This window comes from Lepidochelys kempii, chromosome 5 (assembly GCF_965140265.1).
Source record: "Lepidochelys kempii isolate rLepKem1 chromosome 5, rLepKem1.hap2, whole genome shotgun sequence".
NCBI classification, from domain to species: Eukaryota; Metazoa; Chordata; order Testudines; family Cheloniidae; genus Lepidochelys; species Lepidochelys kempii.
In genome coordinates this window covers 21,142,832-21,170,250 of record NC_133260.1, presented here as the reverse complement: position 1 = coordinate 21,170,250, position 27,419 = coordinate 21,142,832, and the positions used below count along the sequence as shown (strand labels likewise).

The window sequence follows — 27,419 nt, the reverse complement described above, 5'->3', positions numbered from 1 at the left end:
CCATCCCTCATAATGACTAGTGATGCATCCCTCACAGGGTGGGGTGTACACATGTCCCACCACAGAGCCCAGGGGCTATGGTCTTCAACCGAATCCTCCCTGCACATAAACATCCTAGAACTTTGAGCCATATGCAGTGCCTGCTATCATTTCCTCCCATTAATCCGGAACCAACATGTACGGATAATGACAGACAACATCGTCTGCATGTTCTATGTAAACAGGCAGGGAGCGGCTTGCTCTCACTTGCTTTGCACAGAAGCCATGAAGCTCTGGAATTGGTGCCTTGCGAACAACATTCGGATATCAGCTGCCTATCTTCCTGGAGCTATGAATACCACAGCAAACGAATTAAGCAGACACTTTTCCTGGGATCACGAATGGGAGATAAATGAGACAATCATCCACAACATATTCCGCATATGGGGCTACCCAACCATAGACCTTTTCGCAACTGCGAAGAACACAAAATGTTCTGAATTTTGCTCCAGAGCAGGACTGGGAAACATTCCTAGGGAGATGCATTCATGTTCCCATGGCACCAGGACTTGCTATATGCTTTTCCTCCAATACCAGTTCTCCACAGAGTTCTAACAAAGATATAGATAGATCGTACCACAGTAATTCTGATTGCCCCGTCATGGCCCAGACAACAGTGGTTTCCGTTCCTCACCAAAATATCAATCCACCCACCAATCCCGTTGCCCCTAAATCCGAACCTCCTATCACAGCGACACGGACAATTTCTTCACCCCAACCTGTTCATGCTTCACCTCAAAGCTTGGTTCCTACATGGTTCTCCCAGAATGAACTAGCATGCTCTGAGCAGGTTCAACGAGTGCTCCTACACAGCAGAACACAATCTACTCGCATCACCTACCTCCATAAGGGGAAGCGATTCACACACTGATGTTCACCTAAACAACTTCTTCCAACTTCTGCACCTCTTCCGATCATACTTGACTACCTATTAGACCTCAAGCAATCGGGCCTATCTTTCAGCTCCATCAAAGTCCACTTAGCTGCTATTACAACTTTTCATGACAAGATCGACTATACCTCTATTTTTGATCATCCAGTCACCAAGTGTTTTCTCAAAGGACTCCAATCCCTATATCCGGACATTAAACCTCCTACTCCTTCGTGGGGCCTTCACTTAGTATTATCCTGCCTGACTCAACCTTTCGAGCCCCTAGCAACTTGCTCCCTCTTACACCTCTCTATGAAAACAGCATTCCTGGTGGCAGTCTCCTCCGCCAGACTGGCAGGAGAAATAGCAGCTCCCATGGTAGACCCACCGTATACACTATTTTTTAAGGACAAGGTTACCTTCCGATTACACCCCAAATTCCTTCCAAAGGTGCAGTCATCATTCCAAATCAATGAGCTGATACACCTACCAACTTTCTTTCCTAAACCACATGCAAACTCTTTTGAATCCACCATGTATACGTTAGACAAATGCAGGGCTTTATCCTTCTATTTGGATAGAACCAAGCCCTTTAGGAACTCTTCTAGACTCTTTGTCTCCATCATGGAGCATTCCAAAGGGTCACCTATTTCTATCCAGAGACTTTCAAACTGGATTTCTGAGTGTATCAGACTGTGCTATCAGACAAAGAAAGTGACGCCTCCAGCCGGCATCAAAATTCACTCCACTAGATCTGTGGCTACCTCCGTGGCCTTTCTATGCAAAGTTCCCCTGGCTGACATCTGTAAAGTGGCCACTTGGTCTTCTGAACACACATTTGTTAAACACTATACCCTTACTCAAGGACCTCTCTCTGATACACGATTAAGCAGAGTTGTATTATCTACTGCATTCCTACCAAAATCTGAAGTCCCTACCTCCTTGAGATACACTGCTTTTCAGTCACCTAGAGTGGAACGCCCACAGGGACATCTCTCTCTCTCGAAGAGGAGGTTACTCACCCTGTGCAGTAACTGACATTCTTCGAGATGAGTGTCCCTGTGGGTGCTCCACTACCCACCCTCCTCCCCTCTACTTCAGAGCCTGCATTGTAGAGAAGGAACTGAGGAGACCAGTCACGCATGCGTACTATTAAGGTGCACTCAGAGCGGGTGGGCAGGCTCTGCGCGTGCGTGGCTGGTGTGAGTACTGCTGTAAAAATCTCTGAGTGAAGGTGAAGGGATGCACCAACACGTGGAGTGGAGCACCCACGGGGACGCTCATCTTGAAGAAAGTCAGTTACTGCACAGGGTGAGTAACCTCCTCTTTAACTAATCTGTATATATTAAGACAAGGCCCCTACCCCAGAAAGCTTACAAAGGAAGACCACAAGCTGTTCTTCCCAAGTGGATCAACTTGTAGAATCAGGGATTTAGTCAGGCAAGTAGTTCCAGGAGGTCAGTACTGCTATTTGCATGAGTGAGGGTCTGCAGGATCTGGCCCTTAATAGGTATCGTACTGATGTAGGAGGAAAGGGAATACAACAGTCACTGAGTACAGCAGTCTTCTTATGAGCACATTTATTTTTCAATTATGTTAACCTTCCCAAACACTTTCTGCTAAGTATCTATATCCTGTCAAGCCATGGTAAACTCTCACAACAGTAAGCTCATGTGTGTGTGGGGGAACTTAGCAACAACACTCTCTCTCATTCTTATTTCTGTGTGCATATGTATATGCATTCTTTTTACTGTTGGGATCTTAGTTTAGGGAGCTCATTCACAGCTGCTGGTGATTCCCTTCAGGAAGTCAATCTTCTATGAAGTCATATTCATAGAAGCCACTTGCAAACTAACAAAATGGAGACAGTGACTTCTGTGGGAAATAAGATGGAGAGCAAAATGACTGTAAGCAAGAAAATTAACTTAATGTGGAGAAGAAATAGGGAGCAGTAGGAGAATTCCTCAAATTAAATATCTGTTTTTCTTGGAGTTATTGTCACCATGGGTGCGCTACATGGTAAGACATGCACGCACTCCTGAACTCTTGATCAGAGATTTAGTCAGCAGTGCTGTGATAAATGAAGTGGGGTGGGTAGCTCCCTTTTATGGACACTCAGCCAGCCAGTTAGCTGTAAAAATCCCTTTTGGTGTCTGTTTTCTGCTTGCTTTACCTATAAAGGGTTAACAAGCCCACAGGTAAAAGAAAAGGAGTGGGCACCTGACCAAAAGAGCCAATGGGAGACTAGAACTTTTGTAAAAGAAATCATTGGACAGGGAATGTTTAAATAGACGTGATCAGGTTTATTTCTTTATTTTGGCTTGTGGAGCTCCTCTGTGCTAAACCCCGTGTGCTTTTGTTTGCTTGTAACTTTTAAGCTGGACTCCAAGAAAGCTATTCTTGGTATTTAATTTTTGGAATTGCTCTTTTAAAATCTAGCAAAAGCCTCAGTTCCAGATGTATTTTGTTCCTTTTTGTTTCTAATAAAATTTACCTTTTTTAAGAACAGGATTGGATTTTTCGTGTCCTAAGAGGTTTGTGAATGTTTGATTAGCTGGTAGCAACAGCTAATTTCCTTTGTTTTCTTTCTCAGCTCTTTCCCAGAGGGGGGATTCAGCCTTGAAAAGTGCATAGAGTCTGTGCCTGTACTCTGTATATCCTCATACCAATGCTATTGCTCCAGTTTCTTCTCAACCACCTTGGTTCGAGATGGGGCATTGTAGTGTCCACTGCTAGTTTTCAGCTGCCTCAGTATTTTATTTTATTCCTTTTTGTTGTTTTGTTTTTATTTTACTTTTTTTATTTACGTTAGCAGAGATTTGTGCTTTTGGGAGGGTTCCCTCTATTCTTTCTTGGGGCAGCCAGGCCCTTCTGCCCTTAGCCATTGTTGTCTGTGGCTTCCCTCCTTGCGTTATGCTAAAGAACCCAGGTTTCAAACCCTTCCAGACCTACCACAAGTGTTCCCCCTCCCCGCCCCCAGCAATGTGGATTACAGCTGCCCCTGACACTCTCGGAGCCAGCAAGGTCTGTACCAGGTTTTAAAGCAGATCTCACAAGCTGAGGGAAGACCGATGGGAGCGCTCCTTGAGGCCTGTGGGTCAGACAACAGAGTCGCAATGTACTGTACAAATCATCCTGGGGGATCAAGATCCCAATCCTTATGTGCAGAATCACTGAGACTGTGGAAATGGTGCATTATCCCACTATATAGGTAACTCAATGATCTACCTGCTGGGTCTGTTAAATACAGTAGCAGACTCCCTGAGCAGGCACTTCCACCAGAACAATGAGTGGGAACTCAGCAACTTTGTCTTTCAAAGCATTTGCCAGGCTTGAGGCCTCCTGGAGGTGGATCTGTTTGCAACACCATTCATCATGAAGTGCTGATGATTCTGCTATGGCGCATGTGCATAGGGCCACAACCCCATGGGGGCTGCTCTCCTAGTCCCTTTGCCTTGCACGCTCTTGTATGCCTATCCTCCAACACCATTGATCCTCAAGGCTCTAAGCAAACTGAAGCAAGACCTGATAGTACAATCCTGGCCAAGGCAAGTGTGGTTCCCAGATATGCTTTGCCCTGTCTCTGTGAACCCCTATTTGCCTTTCTTTCTCAATGGAACTCCTCACACAGGACTCCGGCACCATAACCCACCCAAGTCTCTCATCCCTGCATCTTAAGGCCTAACTCCTTGATGGTTCTTGGTAATAAAATTGGTCTCCTTTCCTGAAGTTCACTGTGAACTCCTGAAGAGCAGGAAACCAGCCACAAAGAAAACCTATCTGCAGAAGTGGAGGTGCTTCCAAGTCTGGAGTGCCCATCAATTTTTATATTTGCGTCTGAATCTCTCCTTATAGACATTCTTGATTACCTGTGGATTTAAAAACACATGGGTTGTCACTGATCTCCATTAGGCTTCACCTAGCTGCGAAAGGTTTATTTTGGCCTTTTCTAGCCCTCCCATAGCTAGGTTTTTTAAGGACTTTTTCCAATCTGTCTTCTCACATCAAGGACCGACCAACCCCCTCAGATCTTCATCTGGTTCTTAGTGCCTTAAAAACCCCACTGTTTGAATCCTTGGGTAGCTGTTCAGGCCTTTACCTGTCTTCAAAACTTTGTTCCTAGCCATAACCTCATCAAAAAGGGTGGGGAGGTAGGGTCATTCAGGGCACTATCTTTTATTGTGACAAGGTGACCTTACACTCTCATCCTTGTTTCCTGTCTAAGGTCTCTTCAGAATTCCATGTCAATCAGGACATTCACTTACTACAATGGCTATTAGCCAAGATAATAAAGGAAGGCAACCCCATGCTCCAGGTGTCCCTAAACCACTGATTGCTAGAAGCTGGGATTGGATGACAGGGAATGGATCACTTGATAAATTGCCCTGTTCTGTTTGTTCTCTCTGAAGCAGCTGGCACCAGCCACTGTCAGAAGACAGGATACTGGGCTAGCTGAACCGTTGGTCTGACTGAATGTGGCCGTTCTTATGTTCTACTAGTATTTTACCCAGGTCTCATTCTTCAAAGGATACCCTGCAAGTAAGAAGGACCCTTGACTTATAACTTGGCAGAATAAGATCTCTCAGGGTTTCCCCCCGTCCTGCCTCCACCGGCTCTTTACTTCCTTTGCCAAGGGAATAAAAGGCAGTCGATTTCTAATCAGAGACTATCAAAATGGTTTCTGGATGCATTCTAGCTTGTTATGAAGCTGCTGCTGGAGTGCATCTCTGACTTAGCGTGACTGCCCAATCCACTGGATAGCCCTTCTTAAGGACCTACTCCTTGTGGATATTTGCAGGGCAGCAACCTGGTCCTCCATTCATAGGTTCCCCAGGCATTTGCTATCCTACCTGCTTTCAGAGCAGATTCAGTCTTTGGTGACACTGTCCTCAGAACTGTGTTGGATCCGCCTTCTCAGCACCTGCCTCCACACTGAGTTACTGCTTGTGAGTCTCCAACAATGGAGCACCTATATGGACAATAATTCAAAGGAGAGGTTACTTATCTGTTCAGTAACTTGAGTTCTTTGAGATGTTTTGTCTCTATGGGTGCTCTGCTGCAGAGTCTTCTGGGCTTCGTAGTTGAGAAGGAATTGGAGCAACAGCAGGACTGCTCTCTCTCTATATGCTCTTGCACCAGAGCCCAAGGAAGTATAGTGTGCTGGCATGGACCTGTGGAAACTGTTGACTAAAATCTCCTATCAAGAGTGTACGGGTGTGCACATGTCATATGGTAGGGCTCCCATAGGGACAAAACATCTTGAAGAACTCAAGTTACTGTACAGGGTAAGTAACCTCTCCATTTTCATTCAGATGTTCTGAGGAATAGAAATAAACTCTGTAAAAAAAAAAAAAAAAACTAATAAAATTTTTTTGAGGTTTTTATCTGGAGCTGGTCAAAAATTTTCTCACTAACATTTTTCCACAGAAAATATTAGTGGGAATGTGTCTATGTTGACAAAAGGTGTTGTTTTTTAAAATCAAAACAAAGGGCAAAACATTTTGACCCCATCCAAACACTTTGTTCTGATTTCCCCCGCCCCCCAATTTTATATTAAATGTAAGGCTGAACTTGAAACCAAATGTTTTGACTGGCCCCAAATGAAACTTGTTCAGAGACTTCTTTTCACAAGGAATTTCTAAACTTGTACTCTTTGTTCTGATTCAGAACAACAATAACAAAAATTTACAAATGTCAGAATTTCCTACAGAATTGAAACAGAGTTTCCACCAGCTTTAATTACATCTGTGAGGTATCAGTTCTTAATTTGATCACTGCTAGTATAGCACACTTACGGTCAAAAACTTCTGCAACTGTTGGAAGTTTCTACTTTGAGTTAAGTGGAAGTTGAATGTACATAGCTAGGGAACAAATTCTGTCCTTTTAATGGTCACCTGTATAGGATATCAGGGTTGGAAGGGACCTCAGGAGGTCATCTAGTCCAACCCCTGCTCAAAGCAGGACCAATCCCCAATTTTTTTCATTTTATTTTTTTGCCCGAGATCCCTAAATGGCCCCCTTGAGGATTGAACTCACAACCCTAGGTTTAGCAGGCCAATGCTCAAACCCCTGAGCTATCCCTCCCCGATATAGTATGCTGCTTTAGTAAAAAGGTTGTGCATTTTAACACACATGCTCAAAGAACTATTTCAAGACCTGGTGGGTTAATGCACATTAACTTTAAACCCACAAAACCTGGTGTTTCAATCAGTTTTCTTAATATTCTTGTTTAGATTAGATTGCTTCTGAATTAACTTTTTAAATGAAAATGATGTAACTAAATATAAAGTAATATCTAATTAATAAATTTATATTTATTTTCTATTGCAGACAGCTTATGAAGATTGGTTTATCACGCTTTACAATGTGTTATATTCCAGTCTTCCAGTCCTTCTGGTTGGCTTGCTTGACCAGGTATACTACTATGCTATTAAGAAAAATTATCCAAATGAATTTTAGAAGCAATTGTTAAAGAAAAAGATCAGAGTAAACATAACTGAAGTGACTTTTACTTCTAATCTGTGCCATTTTTAGGTTGCTAGATATCCTATTTATTAGAGGACAATAAGGCGTGACCTGCTAGAGTAGACAAAGCTGCTCAACTTCACATATGTTAAGTGTTGAATTGATCTGCTCAAATGTTTGTAGGTCTTAGCAGACAGCTTTTCTCCATGAAGCTAATAGAAAATGTTGTAGGCTTCTTTTCATTAATAACTAGAAATACCAGAGCATAACAATTGCTGTGACTTTTTGTTCAGGCACTCGCTAGAGGGCAGTTCCCATTAATCCCATAAGTGTAGATTGGAATTGGATGGTGATAGCTTTCTTCACAATGGCCTGATTCAGCAAAGCACTTCAGCACACAAGTCCAACTGACTTCAACAGAACTGAAGTACATGGTTAAAGTTAACCATATATTTAAGTGCTTTGCTGAATCAGGGCCAATATGTATGTATAGTACTGTCGAATGGCAATAATGGGGTTGATTATGAAGTATACTTGCATTATTTATCTTCGATTATAGTGTCAGAAGGTATTTCTATTTTTAAAAACATTTTCAATGGGAATAAATTTGGCAAAAAAAAATTATGCTGAAAACTTCAATATTTTATTTTTAATCTGAATGGGTCTTAGATTTTATTTTGGATTTACTTGATTTTCCAAATTGGGCTTGCCTATAGATTTTGCATGCATAGAATGCAATGCATTTTTATGGTGGGGGGGGAGGTTTAGAAGAAAAGAAATTTCAATAAATTCATGCAGTATGTATGCGTTAGCGATTTAAAAAAGAAAAAGGCCAGGAAATTGAGTTGCATTTCCCACAAAAATGCTCGCACTACCTTTTTGCATGTATATATTATAATAGACTCTTCCCATTACGCTGGGCATTGTTGACGCTATTATGGAAATATTTAGAAATAGGTGTGAATGGAAGATATAGAAATGGTACGTCGTTTGAGTGATGAAGGAAAAACGTACCATATTCTTAGATATTCATATTGAATAAATACAAAGTCTAGGTCATGGTAGCATGTTATTCCTTTCATTTCTGTACCAACACACTGCTGTTCTAGAGTCTCCCTGTCCATTTTCTAACTCTTTAAAAATATAGCTTGCATTCATATATGCAAATATGAATTCAAGTTGTTATGTATTTTTTAAGCTTCTGATTTTTATCACTTTTGGGTTAATACAGAGGCAATCTGTTGGCTTGTCTTGCTTAGCGCCTCTCTCCTCCCACCCTAAAGATACATGTTGATGGGGGAAGATGTATACTGTGCTTCACATTCTATGGCTCCGATTTATTTCTAACTGCAGTAACTTTCCTTTTATTAAGGATGTGAGTGACAAACTTAGTCTTCGGTTCCCTGGTTTGTATATATCTGGACAGAAAGACTTGCTTTTTAACTACAAGAAATTCTTTGTAAGCTTAATACATGGAATTATAACATCACTGATTATTTTCTTCATACCGTACGGAGCATATCTTCAAACCATGGGGCAAGATGGAGAGGCACCTTCAGACTACCAATCGTTTGCTGTCACTGCAGCCTCTTCTCTCATAGTTACAGTCAATTTTCAGGCAAGTACATTTATCTTCATGATCTCCCCTGCTGCTCTGAAAGTGCATCTTTGTGAGAATAAACACTTAATTATCATTCACTTTAAATCTTTTTGCATATTGATATACTTTTGCCTGGTTACTATCATCTTCCCCTTTAGTATATTCACAGAATATTCTATATTGTATTAGAACTATATAATGAATAGTGTGACCCAAGTGTCTGCAGAAGAGAGAGTTTTCAGAATATTCAAATACATGCTTCTGACTTCTACATCATAAATTCATTGTGAGTTATCTGATTTACTTTCAGATGGGTTTAGATACCTCTTACTGGACTTTCGTTAACGCTTTCTCAATATTTGGGAGTATTGCACTTTACTTTGGTATCATGTTTGACCTTCACAGTGCTGGAATACATGTTCTCTTCCCATCTAACTTTCAGTTTACAGGTCAGTGTTTTGTTTCGTTTCACTATTCATGTGTTCTACCTCAAATGGTTATGTAACTAGAGTAAACACAGTACCAAAATGTCAGCTTATCAGATATCATTTGATGCCCAGCATGAGTAAGTAGAGGTGAATGTTAACTCACTTTAGAAAAACATTGCCTAGTTTATGGGGTCAACGTGTGTGTCTTAATAAAAATTGTTTTGTTGAAGTAGCTAACTCTAGAGGTATTTGTAGTTCCAAATTATGTAGTCAGTGGAATCATTCCTCCTTAATTATTTTATCTCAAAAAATAAAGAGCAGTTAAATCTTAGTACCTGTGTTGTGCAGTGTAGGGTGTTGTGTACAAAGGAGCAAAGTAAAAAGTGATCAGCGCAGAGTAAAGGGAAACCTGTAATCCTATGTTGAAGGCTGCCAAATTACTTCTGCACATCTGTGGGAGTAAGGCTCAAAGGTGAATGCTAATTTGCCTACTCACGCAATTGTATCACATCTCATGACCTTTGATGTTTCCTATAACTTTAGCTATAATTTAAAAAAGAAAGTATTATTCTCAAGCAAATTTTTCTAATCTTACTTGGCTGTGAAAAAGCTTGAAAATATAACCCGACTGCACCCTAAAGGATCGAAAACTAGAAGGCAAATAAAAAGAACTCCAAACTTGTTGTTTATAAAACGGTCTCATGATTTTGGGGGGCCTGGCTCCAAATTTGTAAATGGTTTGGGTTGGTAATATTTAAGGGCCTTATATGTCGACTGAACATGCTTGAGATTATCTTTTTTTTTGCCCATTGTCCTTCACCCTCCCAGCCTTTTTAATTTGTGATCTGGGTGAGTGGATGTGCAATGAGCTTTAGACTCATCTTCCCAAAGTCAGGTGCCTAAACTTACTTGAAACCATATCACATTTATGCATAACAAATTTCCTGCTGCATACTGCACAGAGATGTAGTCACGTATGAAACCAAATTACTTTCAGTTCAATATCAAAATCCATCTGAGAAAAATCCTGAGTTGCGTCCTGTACAACATATTCATGCTCTTCGGCCTCTGCTTTTTAATAGTACTTCAGATTTTAGCATTTGTTCTACCCGGTTGCTTAAATTAAATGTTACGACTTAAGTGCTACAGTGCTTCCATATTAAATTAGCACTTACATTCTACACTCTGTGTGTGTGTGGGGTGTGTGTGTGTGTGTATATATATATATATATATATATATTTTTTACAGTGATCCTAGAGGTTTCTCTTAATCAGTTTTTGCCCATTAAAAGCAATCAAAAAACCACATATGCCAGCCAAATACTTGTTCTCACCCTAACTTATCCCTTAAAGAGTTTTATAAGTTAATACAGTGAAAAGGAAATAAAAATGTTGTTGTAAATTTGTGGCACGCTTCTGGCTCTCTCCTTACCTCAAACTTTTTCTTACTAGTGGCTTATTTTAGATTTCGATACAGTTGTATTCAAACACACTTGGAATATACTTCAATTATACATTTCAGGACAGGAAACATGAATGTAATTTGTTGTGCTATATAAATTTAATTGAAAACAGATACAGACTAACTTTCACTCTTATTTCTCTCAGGGACTGCTCCAAATGCTTTAAGACAGCCATATCTCTGGTTGACAATACTTTTGTCAGTTGCAGTTTGTTTGCTTCCTGTTGTTGCAGTGCGATTTTTGTCAATGACAATTTGGCCTTCAGCAAGTGATAAAGTAAGTAGAAAAATTTGGTTAATTTGAACTGTATTTAGTTATATAAATCAATAATATTCTTAATGTTCAGAAAATAAGATAACTGGTAGTAGCCTTTTGCCAAGAGCTGGGAATGGGCGACTTGATGATTATCTGTTCTGTTCATTGCCTCTGGGGCACCTGACATTGCCACTGTCGGAAGACAGGATACTGGGCTGGATGGACCTTTGATCTGACCCAGTATGGCCGTTCTTATGTTCTATAAGGAGAATGTCATTAGGACTGTGCATCTGGCTTCCTCAAGAGCCTGATACACCCTAAAATGGCAATTTAGGGTTTCTCTGAAGGCCTAACCAAACTGGCAGTTTGGGAACCTTGCTAGAGACTGATGGTCTGTTGCTTTGCCACCCCAGTGGAGCAGGGAGTGTCAGTGCTTTGAGATGGTCTTCTCAATACTCTCCCACTGAGCCTTCTCCCAGTCTGCTTCTGCCTTTGTCTGATCTGCTGTTTTCTTCCGTACATGCTGGCCCACGTGTATCTTCTTCTGCCACCTCTAACTCACCTGCTGACATTTCTCTCTTTAACTTTTTATTCTCTCTTTCCTCCACTCTTTGTTCTGTGGGGTAGAAGAGTGAAGATCATCTTCCCTCCCAAACAGTTTGCCCCTTTTCTCCATATCTCTCAATGGTGGGGAGTGACTGATGGTTAGAAAGGTCTGGGCCCTTCACATTTACCATAGAGCAGCAGGGAGCTTAATATATGTGAGAAGTTCTTGGTCAGGGAGTTCTCTAGTTGCTGCTTAAAGAATGGCTCTTTGTGTCTGACCTCACACTATACAGTGTCAGAAGTGACTGAATCCTTGTTACTAGTGAAAGAGTAAAAAGAAAGAAAAGAGACCCCCCCCCCCCGCAGACTGACAGTGTGATGAGTCAGTAGGGAAAGTGGAAGATCAGACAACAGACCTGCGCCAAGAAAGTCTGCACCAAGAAGGAGATAAAGCCCTGTCACAGCAGTGGAGTCCATAGTGCAAATGGCTCTGTTTGAGAGGCTTGATTTTGGCATCTCAGCTGGCTCTGCTCAAGCCAGAGAGTTGAGCAATTCTAGATGGCTTCGGGTTTAACAGATAAAGCACAAAAATACCTGGTACATGCTTTGATATTTGCAGTGGGTGATGCTGCTGAAGACATCCATGTACCTCATCCCCTCACTGATGAGGAAAAGAGAGACTACACAAAAGTGAAAGATGCTTTTGACGGCCATTTCATAGACAGACAGAATATTACATATGAAAGGGCCAAATTTAATAGGAGGTTCCAGGAGCAAAGAGAAACAGCTGTGATTTTTATTATTGTATTTCATAGGCATGCTGAACATTGCAAATATAAAGCATTAAAAGAATAACTAATAAGAGACAGGATAGTTGTTGGCATAAAATACTTCAATTTATCAGCACAGCTTCAGTAGACCCAAATGTCACACTAGCAAAAGTGAGAATACAACAAACCATAAAGAAACAGCAATATAATTTATATGCTAGCAGCATATGGGAGACTGCATCAGACAATACTGATACAGTAAAGAGGAAAGACATAAATTAGAAAATAAGAACAGGGCACAACTAGAGAGTGGGAGACCAAAGAACCTTAATAGGAGGGAAATTTGGAAAAGCTGTGGAAGATGCGGCAAGACACCATGCCACAGTTGTCAACAATGTCCAGCCAAAGAGACAATGTAGGAGATGCCAGAATATGGGACTTCCTGCAATAGCATGCAAATCACCGGGAGCAGTGGACACAATCCAAGAGGGAGTGTTATCAGACAAGCCCTTACTTTTAGGGGCTATATTCTCAATAGAATAGAGAACTCCTTAGTACACAAGCATGAATCAAAATAGATGAAACCTTTAATTTAAAACTGGTACTGGAGCAGCAGTCACTGCAATTCAATAAATAAATAAAAATCATAAGCAATCCTGGAATGGAGATCTGCAAAGATCAAATAAGATTCTACATGGAGCTAGTAACAATACATTGGATGTTTGTGGCCAGTTCCTTGGGAACCTGGAGAAAGAACAGAAAAGTCTTCCACAAATAATATATGTAATACAAGGATTGACAACTCCCACAGTTGGGTTGCCAGCAATATAAAGACTACACCTAAGAGAGAAACTGGAATGCATCAATGGCAAAAAGCAAGTGCGGGGGATGAGCACAACAGTCCATATGCTGGCCCAGTCTGAGTAGGAAAATTCAGACCTCAGCAGAGGGTTGCAAAGTTTGTAACAAGGAAGAACAATCACTGGAAACATTACTGTCTACAAAGTTACCTGACAGACCTCCGCAGCAGGTAGCAACAGACTTTTTTTTTTTTTTTTTTCTGGAAAGGTCATATGTACGTTATTGTAGTCTGTTACTTCTCCAGATATATTGACTTGATTGTACTTACACAGACTTCCTCAGCACAGGTCATACAGAAACTGAAGTCAATATTTGCAAGACATAGAGTTCATGAAGTCCTCATAGCTGATAATTGGCCTCAGTTTACTTCTGAAACATTCCTCGCATTTGCACAGGATTTGGATTTTGAACATTGTAATAGTAGTCCACATTACACCCTGAGCAACGGGGAGGTGAAGAGAGCATTTCAGATTTTAAAAAGACTTCTGCAAAAATCAGTGGACACATATAAAGCACCACAGGCATATCAGTTAGCACCCCTCGCATCTGGACTGTTTCCAGTAGACTGTCTAATGGGAAGATATCTACCTGTGGCTCCGGTACAGCTTAAACTGAAGTGGACACACCTGAAGGAATTTAGAAAATGGGTGCTGAAATACAAATTTGGCAGCAACAATACTTCAGTATCAGAGGGGGGTAGCTGGGTTAGTCTGTATTCACAAAAACAATGAGGAGTCTGGTGGCACCTTAAAGAATAACAGATTTATTTGGGCATAAGCTTTTGTGGGTAAAAAACCCACTTCAGATGCATGGAGTGAAAATTACAGATACAAGCATAAATATATATTGGCACATGAAGAGAAGGGAGTTACCTTACAAGTGGAGAACCAGTGCTGAAGGCTAATTTAGTCAGGCAGGATCAACTATCTGAACTGAGACGGGGGAACAAAGTATGGCTCAAAGGCTCCCAGAATTTCAGAACTACTCTGAACTTGGCAGAAACTCCCAGATGTTACCTAATGGCAACTCCAAAAGGACTTCTCCAGGGGTATCGGGTTCATTTTCAGTATTTCCCAACACAATACTGAGAGGATCTGGGACCTGCAGGTACTCTGTCAGGAAGTGAACCCCTCCACAGGGAAACTCAACAGAAATGAGAACACTGTCTGGAAGACTGGTCAGACCCCCTCAAATACTGCTCAGAACTATGTGGATGCAATTCATAAGGGGACATACTAGTGCAAATAGTTTTAAGGAATTTGAAGTTTATTTTTAATTGTGTGTATATATGCCAGAGGTGGCCAAACCGCGGCTCACGAGCAGCATGCGGCTCTTTTACAATTAAAGTGTGGCTCATGGAATACACGATACAGCCCCCCCTCCATTCGCCACCTACCAGACTGGGAGGGAGCTTGGGGCTTCTGCCTGGTGGTGGGGCTAGGGGCTTCTGCCCAGCAGAGATGGGGGTGTTGGGACTTCAGCCCTGTAGAGCGCACCTGCCAGGGATCGGGGCTTCAGCAGGAGAGGGGCTGAATCCCCAGCATGCACGTCCCGTGGGGCTGAAGCCCTCAGACCCACCTCCCCAAAGGGCAGAAAAGCCTCTAGCCCCACCACCCTGCTTCAAGGCAGAAGCCCCACTCTGACTGGCAAGCCATGGCTCTCGGACTTCTGAAGATTGTCATATGTGGCTCAGAGGGTCAGTAAGTATGGCCACCCCTGGTATATATATTGGTTGATAAATTAAGTTTTAAACTTTTATTAGAAAGAAAAGAGGATGTGACGTAGCTATAGAATTCCCGGTCCTCAACAGTTACCAGAGAGGATCAGGATGTGTTGCAGTGGGGAGCTTAATAAACGTGGGAACTTCTTGGTCAGGGAGCTTTCTAGTTGCTGCTTAAAGCATGACTCTTTGTATCTGTCCTCACGCTAAAGTGATGATATCCATACCTGATCTAAGGAAGCCTATTCTGTCACCCCCATCACATCAAGAGCCAGCAGAATGAGGTGCAGGCAGTTTCCAAGCAAACTAAATATGTTCTGGTAATTGGGCTGGGTGGGAGTGATGGGATGCACGCGTGTGTTGTGTGCGTGAGGGGGTAGGGTGTTTGAGAATCTTCATTCTTAATATTGGATTGTCTGCAGAATTGTTTATATATGCTTTTATTTAATCGTGATCTTAAGTATTTTAGTGCTGAGTCCATCCATAGGTCCAAAACTTTCTCAATAATCCTTATCTGAATACCGGTTGCCTGACATTCTGCCTTGGCAAGACACATGTCTGGCCACAACTGTTAAAACAGGCTTTCATATATTTATCTTCCCTATACTTCAGTTTGCAATCTGAACACATAGCAGTGGCTAATGTAAACCCTCCCAGGCTCACTTTGGATTAAAAAAAACCTGCCATTTTTGGCTTCAGACTATATTATAGATTTATTTGTATTTACCACTATAAGTTTGTGGCAAGAGGCAGCAGTGGTTTCCTTTTGGGTTTGTGTGTTTGTTTGTTTTTACCTAGAACTGGCAAGAAAGCCGCTTGTGGAATCAGAGTTGTGATTATTAAAATCCTATTGTCTTTTAGATTTTATTTTTAAAGTTATTGCCATCTGTAAACAAGAAAATAAGCTTAGATACAAAAGTCAAATTTTTCATTTTGTTTACTACACAACATGCCCACTCTAGCTTGGAATACCTTAAGAAGTTAATAAAAATGCAAAATAAAATAATTTAAAAATCAATTTTTTTTGAACATATGCTTCTGGTTTTAACTCAGGTAAATTTTAACAAGAAACTCTTTTATAAAACTTGTAACACTTTTTAAAGTTACCATCACATTGTTCCCAAGACATTAAGTACAAATGAGCATCTGTTTTCCCTCTAAATTAACCGGTTACACCCTTTCCTTTCATAAAGATTCAGAAGAACCGTAAGAAATACAAGACTGAAGAACAGTGGAAGCGAAGGCAGAGCACTTTTCGTCGAGGGATATCAAGCCGTCGTTCTGCTTATGCTTTCTCACATCAACGGGGATATGCTGATCTTATTGCTTCTGGACGTAGCATACGTAAAAAACGAGCACCTTTAGATGCGGTGCTACACCACAAGGTGGCCGAAGATAGACAAGTTGGTGAAACCAGCTGATGATTGTCTAAGATTTAAGTTCTAGAAGACAGGCTTTTTAGCAAATGATTGCACAAAGAATGTTTATTTTTTATGGAAGACTCGAGATTTTTTAAAAAATGAGATGACATGAGATTATGAAGACTTCAAAATTTTCTTACAAAACTGCTTGGTTTGGGACTATTGAAAAACAGAAAAAACCAAGAAGTATGTGTTGTTTTGTTTTAAGTAAATCCTAATCCTTGTGCAAGTATAATGTGAAACTGAAGGATATATAAAATTCTAGGGTCTAAAAACCCAGAGTTTTAATTTTTTAAGTGATGCTTGGAAATGCTAAATTTTATCCTTTTTTTTTTTTTAATTATAATCATGAAATAAAATTGCAGCACACATTTCTTACCTTACTTTAAAGATGAACAGCTGAGAAGCAATCAAACTGTATGTGCCACTTTGTTAAACAATTCTATTTATACAATGGTAAAGGTGAATTAGATAACTAATATTTTTCTTCCTTTAGGGGAGCCATGCAATCTGACCTTTCATACAGCTAAACTAGGCTCCATGGTGGTATGTTGTAGTCACTCACTTACTTGGAACAGATTAACACATTTTAGTGAAAATACAATCACAGTTGTAGGTGTGGTTACAGTCCATTCCTGTTTACTAAATGGTTCACAGTCTTTTTTTTTTTTTTACTCTTAACGGTTCTATCACTGACTTGGGTTATTCTTTCAATAACTTCTCTGTGTCTCAGGAGGAGAGTGTTCTGGAAAACAGTGAAGACCTCAGGATTTTTTGAAACACTTTCTCTGAAATATTTTTGTGTCTACCTACTTGTATAGTATTTTATGATGTTATTTGGTTATTGGAAAACTGCCTTTTGAATTGGCAGATTTGATTTGTTCATTTCAGTTGAGTTTCATAATGCAACAATTTATAAGAATAGATAAGGAAGAATAGGCCACTTTTAAGTTGAACATACTTCAGTTGGTAATTGTTGAACAGTGTCCTCTAACTGGGGAGGGAAGGGAGGAGAAAGTCTCTCCTTTTTTTTTTTTTTGGTACATATTACATGCATAGACGCACACACAGACTCTCACATAGTTTCCTCAACTTTAGGATGTATAAATGTTTCACCTTTTTTTTATATAGAATACTGACTTACACCGGCATTAATAACTGTTCCAATGTTTTTTAATAGGGCATAAACACAATGTGTACAGTTAATCTTTTAGATCTAGGCAAAGAAATGTACATTTCATAATTTTAATGGAGCAAATGCAAGAAAGTTTACAGTTTTTCTTTTAATATGGGATGGGAGCAGTATAGTTAATTTTAAAGAAAAGGAAGTGTATAATTTCAGTTTCTCTCATTAAGAGATGTGGGAATGGTCAACAATACAAGTGTCAGTCTTCTAAATTGGGTGCAATATTAATTTTAATATACAAATTGATTTGGATATATTCCATTTACATATAATTGAGGGTTAATATGTAACATATTTTGTTTATGGATAACAAATGTATTCATAAAATATCTTAAATTTTAATCTTTTGACGAATGTGGAAAACAAAGTGGTTTTTACCATTTTTATGTTTTATTTGAATGATTATTAAACAATTCTGTGTAAATAAGGTTGATGCTACCTGTAAATCAGTCTGAATTATTGGATTGAGGAGTTGCTTGTGTACTAATATACAAACAAAATATTTGTTAGCGGTTGGGAGAAAACATCTGAGATATTTCTTGGCCTATCAAAGGTTGAAAGTCAAACAGCTAGCCACCTAGAGCAGGGCTTCTCAGACTTTTGTACTGGTGACCCCTTTCACACAGCAAGCTTCTGAGTGTGACCCCCCCTTATACATTAAAAACACTTTTTTATATATTTAACACCATTATAAATGCTGGAAGCAAAGCGGAGTTTGGGGTGGAGGCTGACAGCTCATGACCCCCCCATGTAATAACCTTGGGGCCCCATGAGGGGTCCCAACCCCCAGTTGAGAACCCCTGCCCTAGAGCAAGAATGCCTCTTAAGAGAAGATAGCACTTATCAAAAGAGTGGAAAGATGTTATATTTTGAGCTGGGCAATTGGTAGTACTGAACTGAAGAGGAGAACATTTTAAAAAGATTGTATTTATTTCAGAGTGCAGTTTACACTTTGACTTATGTATCTCTGCTACATTTCAGTCTTCATCTGAATTCTTTCAGCCAGCGGTTCTCAAGCGGGGGTCCACGGGGCCCCGTTGCTGAAACGCAGTGCCCTGAGCCCCAGTGCCGCCCTGTCCCCACACACCCCTGTCAGGCTGAAGTGGGCAGTGGTGCAGAGCTTCAGCCTGCACCCTGTCCCACCCCTGCAGGACAGAAGCTGAGAGCAGCGCAGGGCTGAAACACTGAGCTCCCCGTCCCTCCCCTGCCCCGAAGCCAGGGCTGAAACCCCGACATGGGCAGAAACTTTGAGTCCATGGGCAGAGTTGAGTGGGCACAAGAGTGTTGCCCCCCGCAAACTGCAGTGCCTTACCCAGAGCAGGGCAGTCTGTGGGGCAGCTCCACCCCCCCCCCACACCTCCTCTCCTGCAGCTCCTGCCCTCTGGCCAGGTCCTAGGAGGTCCGCAGCTCCTAGGAGGTCCTAGGCGGGAAGCTGGAGCCAGGCAGTGCGGAACAGCTGCTCCTCTGACAGGTGGTGCCACCAGGGAGCAGGCAGCCATGGCATTCCCCCATCTGCCTTTAGTACCTGGGATTGTGCCTGCTTCTCAGCTTCCAGCCTCCTTTGACTGCTCATGCAGCTGCTGAGAGCTGCCCAGGCAGCTCTGGGCCCAGCAGAGCCCTCAGGGAGCAGCCACAGGCACACGGCCCCGAACAGGTAGGTGGCCTGCTGAGGTGAGTCGGGGGTGGAGGTGGCACTCCCTCCCTGGACCCTGCTGTGCATAGCTGGCCAAAGCCCTGCTGGCCCTTGCCCCTCCCCCACAATAGAAGTCAAACTATGCCTATGCCCAAGGGTTCCCACCCCTGGCCTGGAGCCCCAAGTCCTCCCCCCGGGCTCCGGCCTGGAGTTGTTCTAGCATGTTGAGGGGGGCACTTAGAAAAACGTTGAGAACCCCTGATTTAAGCCATACTGGCTTGGGCTGTGATTTTGTCTGATCTCACACACTTATACCAGTGTCAGCCTGCAGAGAGACCTCCATGGAAACACAAGCTTTTGCAGGAAGTGGTGCTAATTTCATCTGATGGAATTCTTCTTTCAAGTCATTGAACACATGACTTAATATGGTACTAAGAGACCACTTCTGCTGGAATTACTGCCTTTCAGATGAGGCTTAGTCCCTGTTCATTTAAAAAACCCATGGTACTGACAAGTAACAATTTCGTCAAGTATACTCTGCCTACCTGATTTCTCCTGGAAGCTTCAGTTGGGTACAGTATTCACAGCATGCCCTGAGAGGTTGTGTACAGTTGCCATGTACTGTGTGATGCCTCTTGTAAACTATCTTTGAGAGAGCTGCAATGCAGTGGTGGGTTTATGGATTCTGGTGTCATACAGCTGGACAAGTCCTCTGGGATTGTGTAGAAGTCAATACTGTCTTGATGACAGCCTGATATACCAGTGGCCTGTTGGGACTCCATAAACTGCTATCTTCTGCCAGTTATTCAGTGGCCCCCTGAACCTGACATTATTCTCACAGGTCACCATAGTATGTAAATTGTCTGTGACAGATGACATAGGAAGGCAGATGGGCAGAGTGCTGACGACAGTCTTGTGCTGAATCAGATTAGCAGTGATACTAGAATCTTTAAAATCTCTTATGGCTGTGCTGAAGACTGTCCTTCTTCACCACCACCTTGCCTAACTGAACTATTTAAGATGGTTAACAGCTTGGTAAATTAGAACTGTTTGCATCCATCGCTGCTTAACTATTGCTCACTGTGATGTTCCCCTCTGGTGTTCTCCAGACCCGTGATATGCTAGGTCATTCTAATCCTTGACTCTGAGAGCCAGCCTTACCCTGCTCTGCTGTGAGAACCCCCACTCCGGAGCTGTTCACGCACAGCCTCTGGCATGTAAGCTGCTCCTTGGCTTGTGCAACTGAATGATACTAGCCAATATCTCCGGTCCCAGACACAATCCTATGAACCGCAGCCTTGCAGTGTCAGTTATGCCTGCTGGGCTGCAAGCTTTAGTAGGGCCAGGATTTCACCAAATGTTTAATAGTGATGTGGATAAAAAATTGGCATGAGCGAAGACTTATTCTAGGGCAGAGTTCCTCTCACTTCTGGTAGAGCCTGTTTCCCCATCTACCACAGAACTGTGCTGTGTGGTGTATTTAGGCACACGTTTTCCAAACTGGTCTGAATCTGTCTAGCAGAATTTAGAGGTTAGATTTACAGGTAAAATGTGTCCGTATTCTTCACGAGCAGTTTCTCTTATAAATTTTGCTAGCAAGCATTTACTTGTATTTGTTGTAAGTCAGCTGTTTGATCTGGTGATTCATTATTACTTTGATTCATTAGTGTGACTAATTATGCTATGACAGCCATAATATCTTTTGTCAGAGGGGGGGAGGGCCAATAAATGCCAAGATTTTCCTGCCTTGTCTTCTCACCCCCCAAGTAAACTATCTTTATGAACAAGAAGAGTCACACACTACTACCAGTAGGGTATGTACCACTTATGGCACATTATTAATTTGCAGTAGTACCTACTATGTGCACAGCACTTTCCAGACACTTAAGGACGTTCCCAGTACTGAGGCTCTCACAACCAAATGAGAGGTCACACCTTTACAGGGATGACTGTAAAAGGAATCTAATGCATGGAGCTGAAGCTTTCTGCTAAAGACAGAGTTGACAAGGTCAAGCACCATATTGCAGGGATGAAAAGACTCTAGTGAAGCTATTTTAAATGACTGTTCAAAAGACAAAAATATTGTTACATTGGAGTGGTCTTTGATGTCAGGAGGTTGCTTAACAAAGATGATAGCACAGATTTCACGGCACATCTGTCTGATGGAATTTCATCACGATAACTTCCTTGTTCTGCAGTCTCTAAATTTATGGGCATGCTTTAGTGCAACATACCTATCAACATGCAAAGTCGAGGTGGATTTTAATCTTGGGCAGAAATATCTTGTAATGTTGTTGAAGTGTTTCCTTCAGAAGGAGCTTGTTCAGTCAATTTCTTACCTGTAAACCTAAACCGGGGTATCTTTGCTGAGACAAAGGCAGAAAGCATGCCAAGGAATGTTCATTAGGATGATCTTGTGTTTAAAAAAAAAAAAAGGCAAAAAAAACGTTTTTTTAAAAAAAATAAATAGCTTAGACAAAACTGACTCAGCTGAGGCATCTAAATATAGAAATGGAGTACTAGTGGCACCTTAGAGACTAACCAATTTATCTGAGCATAAGCTTTTGTGAGCTACAGCTCACTTCATCGGATGTACTCAGTGGAAAATACAGTGAGGAGATTTATATACACACAGAACATGAAAAAATGGGTGTTATCATACACATTGTAAGAAGAGTCACCTACTACAGGACAGGCCCAACAAAGATAATAACAGAACGCCACTAGCCATCACATTCAGCCCCCAACTAAAACCTCTCCAAAGCATCATCAAGGATCTACAACCTATCCTGAAGGACGACCCATCACTCTCACAAATCTTGGGAGACAGGCCAGTCCTTGCCTACAGACAGCCCCCCAACCTGAAGCAAATATTCACCAGCAACCACACACACCACACAACAGAACCACTAACCCAGGAACCTTGCAACAAAGCCCGTTGCAAACTGTGCCCACATATCTATTCAGGGGACACCATCATAGGGCCTAATCACATCAGCCACACTATCAGAGGCTCATTCACCTGCACATCTACCAATATGATATATGCCAGTAATGCCCCTCTGCCATGTACATTGGTCAAACTGGACAGTCTCTACGTAAAAGAATAAGTGGACACAAATCAGATGTCAAGAACTGTAACATTCATAAACCAGTCGGAGAACACTTCAATCTCTCTGGTCACTCGATCTCAGACCTAAAGGTCGCAATATTAAAACAAAAAGACTTCAAAAACAGACTCCAACGAGAGACTGCTGAATTGGAATTAATTTGCAAACTGGATACAATTAACTTAGGCTTGAATAAAGACTGGGAACGGATGTGTCATTACAAAAATTAAAACTATTTCCCCATGTTTATTCCCCCCCCCCTCCCCCCATGCCCATTTTAGTAATGTAACTGAATTACGGGCAGAATTCAGATTACAGGAGAATGCTTTAAAACCAGTACCCATGTTTGGACATTCTATTCTTCCCTTAAACCTGCATCTTAATAGCCAGGAACAGGAAATTCGGGAGTTAATTAGCCCCTGCTGGTGGATATAAGTGTACAAAGTGGAATTACATCCATGGTGAAGACTGATAATTACCAAAGCTTTTAATGATAATGTAATTGAGCTCATTTTAATTCTACATTGTCAAGTTTATTAGTGGTACAAAATGTTGCAAAATTGTACACATATTTTAAAAATGCTTAATGTAGTAAATCCCACATAATCAGGTTTTAAGGTGGAGAATGTAGGATAAGTATTCAATTAAAGAAAGTTAGCTTAAGTTTAGTTAAGGAAATATATGTGTTGTAAAGAAAGGCCTGACTAGCAAGTAGAAGGAAAGCCTTGAAAATAATAAATGATGAGGACAGAAAGAATAAAGTAGGAAGGATATCTGATTCAAAGAATAACTAACAAAATAAGGGGAAGTTTCTAAAAAAGCCTCTGATCAATAGCAGTGACTGCAGAGGAAGATTTCAGAGTAGCGGACGTGTTAGTCTGTATTCACAAAAAGAAGAGTACTTGTGGCACCTTAGAGACTAACATTTATTTGAGCATAAGCTTTGTGAGCTTATCCGATGAAGTGGGCTGTAGCTCACGAAAGCTTATGTTCCAGTAAATTTGTTAAGTCTCTAAGGTGCCACAGGTCCTCCTTTTCTTTTTGCAGAGGAAGAGAATCTGTCTTAAAATGAGCTAACACAGCCCTTCTCCAGCCCACACACCAGTGTTAAAGCCTATGTGAGCCCAGGTACAATGGGAAAACTATTGAACAGCAACTGCATACAGCAGGGGTGGCCAATCTGTGGCTCCGGAGCTACATGCGGCTCGTCAGAAGTTAATCTGCGGCTCCTTGTATAGGCACCGACTCCAGGGCTGGAGCTACAGGAACCAATTTTCCAATGTGCAAAGGGGGTGCTCACTGCTCAACCCCTGGCTCTGCCCCAGGCCCTGCCCCCACTCCACCCCTTCCCACCCCCTCCTCTCAGCCTGCCATGCCCTCACTCCCCCCCGCCCCGCCCCACTGCCACAAAACAGCTGATTGGGAGGTGCGGGGAGGTGCTGATTGGTGGGGCTGTAGGTGGCCAGGAGGCGCTGGGAGCGGGGGGGCGCTGATGGGGGCCTGCTGACATATTACTGTGGCTCTTTGGCAATGTACATTGGTAAATTCTGGCTCCCTCTCAGGCTCAGGTTGGCCACCCCAGCATACGGTATCATTTGGCTGATGGATTTTTTAAAAAATTATGGTTAAATTAGAGTTTGGTAATTTCTCATATCAATTTTAAAATATTACAGATTCCAACAAATAGTATCTAGGTTCCCCGCCCCACAAGGCAAAAAGAGCCCAGATCAAGGCAGCAGTTTCACAATGATTATTCCTCTAAGGACTCTATTTAGTAAGTACAGTTTTGCAAGCTATGTGTACTAAATTTTTTTTAAAAAAAAGCAAAAAACGTATGTTTAGAACTGCCACAAAAATTAGGCTAAAATGTCCGTTAGTTTTTAATTTAATTTTTTAAAAATTAAGGCGGTAAAAAAGCTTTTGCACAAAGTAATACTACAAAATATAAAGAAAATTGAACAGTTGGGAGGGAGTTGTAAAAATATTTTTTAAAAAATGGTAAAGAGAATGCTTGGTTTAATAACAAAACATAGTTATGGCAGTATAACTCAGCGCAGGCCTGCCCAGTGAAACCTTTAGTAGTAAAACCAATTATGCAAAGAGAAGCTCAGATGGTGACAACTACCACCACTATATGCCTTTTCTTTTTCCTCCTCTGAAAAGGCTTTACAGCCATTCTGAAGGAAATGGGCTCTTGCCAGAAAATGTGTCTGTAAATAATAAATTATGCTAATTGCTGCAGGCAGTGTGACAATCTGGTTTAAAAATTATTAAACTAGAAATAATTTAATCAAAATATCTAAAAGACATGCTTTTCTATATGGTGTAACTACTTCCAAAACTTGTAAAAATATAACCATGATGAAATTTAAAAAAATGAAGAGCAATTATATAGTTTTAATATTTTTAGTAATATTTATTTTATCTTAAAATGAAATAGAATTTTTCATGGGATTTTAATGGTTGGAGGTTTTGTTATGATTTTGAATGGCCACTGCACTATTTAAAGTAGTTTTATTATTTGCAATTAATAATTTGTTAAAAGAAAACAGAATTTGGATGGCACTTTTGAATAGCATTTCAGTGACTGGGGTTCACTTATATTTACTTATTTTTTATAGAATGCATACTTTTGTATAATTTAATTTTTACTTTTTACGTTATATTATTACACTAGGTGCTGTACAAACAGAACAAAGAGACAGTCTCATTATTTATCCCCCTTTTCCTTGCTCCAAAGACATACTTATGCTCATAAGTTATTTTCTACTGTATGAAATTACAGATTGAGTTCCCAGTAATAACTTCCATCTAGAAATTATGCATATTAGGAAATCATTCTTTTCAGATTCTCATTCCTGAAGAATAAGCTCAAGACAGGTGGATACTCAAACAAGGGACGGGCGGGGCAGACGGGTTAGATTTCAATTTTACTTTAGCTCACAAGCCCCCTTGCACAAATAACATGTTGGGGTTTTCTTTGCTAGAGAAATAACTTGTGTTTAGCTGATTATTTTCTCTAGAATGACTCTCAATACACATCTGCCTAAAGACAAAACTTCCTCAATTATGTCTTGGGTTGTGCTAGGTACCTTTGGGCTGACCTTAATGCTAACCTTGATTCAGGCTGAATTGTGTCAGCTCCTTGTGTTACTGCCCACGGGCATCGAGTTCACCACCCATGGCCCATAGTGGCTGGAAGCACAGAGAGGTGAGCTCTGAACTGCTTTCCTGGTGACCAACTGCTCTGGGCAGGTGATCAGTGAACTAATTCCTGGTTCATCCATACTAGACCTATAAATAGCTGATCCATCTATAACAAATCTAGAACTAAACTCAACAAACATATGGAGGGTGTCCTCTGAGTGGGTTGACAGCTAATCAGCAGCCACTGTGAAGGTACTATTTGTTTGCGTTTTGGACAGAGACAGCAGCACTGCAGGACCTCAGCTCCCCTAGGAGAAACTAAAAGGTGTACAAGACAATTTCAGAGGGAGTTATGAAGTTAGGTACTCACCAAACCAGTGACCAATGCTTGGAGAAAATGAAGGGTCTGGATAGGGGGCTAACAAAGGCCAAAGGCTATAATCACTACTTAAGTGTCCATCTCCTCACAGAATGGATGAAAGACTGTTCCATCACAATAGCTAATAGACACTGCCATGGTGATATTACTGAGGGACAGGTTTTTGCATCTGAGAACCATGGAGCCCAGGCCAGTGCCTCTAAGACCAGAGTCTCCAATATACTAGGGGCTGAAAAATGTTATCACTTTCTGAGTCTCATCTTCAACTGGTCAATTTGTGGTCAGTAGTGTCTAATGTTGAATTCTCTCTTGTATCCCAATTGCTGGAACTATTGGTCCTTCTGTTATATATCGGGCCTTACCAAATTCACAGCCATGAAAAACACATCATGGACCATGAAATCTGGTCTTTTGTGTGCTTTTCCGCTATACTATACAGATTTCATGCAGGAGACCAATGTTTCTCTAATTGGGAGCCTGACCCAAAAGGGAGTTGCAGGGGTTCATAGTATTGCCACGGTTACTTCTGCTCTGCCTTCAGAGATGGGCAGCCGGAGAGCGGAGGCTGTTGGCCGGGTGCTCAGCTCTGAAGGCAGTGCCCTGCCAGCAGCAGCGCAGAAGTAAGGGTAGCAGTACACTAGGGTAGGGCCCTAGTTATATATAACAAATTGTATATTTTAGTGGTACTATAGAATGGGTGACACAGCTTAGCAAGAAACTAAGATTCAAATTCTGTTCCTAGTGTGGACATAATGTCTATTATGGAGTAGTACTCGGATTACCTCCAATATCTGCAACCTGTTCTTGTATCTTAGTATGTATTCGTGCACGGGATGATGTAAGGTCAGTGCCTGATCCTGATTTTATTGAAGTCACTCTAAATCCATTCAGAAACTGGTGAAGAATGCAGGATCCTGCTTTATTAAATAGAATGCATAGCTGTGAGCACACCTCAAAATGGCTCCATGATGTGCACCCGTTTGGTTTTTTTAAAATATATTCTAAGTTCCCTAGTAATGGGAATTCACTTGTGTTTGATCCTGTAAACACTTATTATTTAAAATCCCTCCTGCTGCCCTGAATATCTGAATCCATCACTACTATTCACTATCTGAATAAGGAGGGTGGAATTTGGTACTATATTATAGTGTGCATCTCTGACCAAATGTGTAAACTCTAGTCAGGGGTGGGAAATGTTTTGTGTTGTACTACTTTATCATTTTGAGATGCTAAATGTAATAAGAACAGTGTTAATATACTCTACCCTAAAAGGACTTCTATTTTCTCTGCTGCAGCATATACCTCAGTTCGTAATAAGTTTTCAGTACCATACAAGTGGCCAGCAATGCAGTCCTTCAGTTGCTCTGCAGTGCAGCTTCTGCCTTACATGCACAAGCATGGGATGATGGGCTTCTTATGCAGCATGACTGTAATAAACGTTTCATGGCAAAAATGAGAAGATACAGCTCAGAATAAAATTAAAAGCCACAAACAGGGTTGCATTAGTAAGATTAAAACAAAATAT

The 27,419-nt window shown here is 41.2% G+C and overlaps 1 protein-coding gene across 1 annotated transcript in view; it reads left to right on the top strand.

The window, feature by feature from the left end:
- Positions 1 to 17,980, top strand: part of ATP8B1 (ATPase phospholipid transporting 8B1) — a 145,045-nt gene extending 127,065 nt beyond the window's left edge. Inside the window, exons 24-28 of the mRNA XM_073343620.1 lie at positions 7,241 to 7,324; positions 8,748 to 8,993; positions 9,286 to 9,424; positions 11,012 to 11,142; positions 16,212 to 17,980. Of these exons, the coding sequence (XP_073199721.1) occupies positions 7,241 to 7,324; positions 8,748 to 8,993; positions 9,286 to 9,424; positions 11,012 to 11,142; positions 16,212 to 16,439 (828 nt within the window). The 3' untranslated portion in view covers positions 16,440 to 17,980. The remainder of the gene's footprint in view (positions 1 to 7,240; positions 7,325 to 8,747; positions 8,994 to 9,285; positions 9,425 to 11,011; positions 11,143 to 16,211) is intronic.
- Positions 17,981 to 27,419: the final 9,439 nt, after the last annotated feature.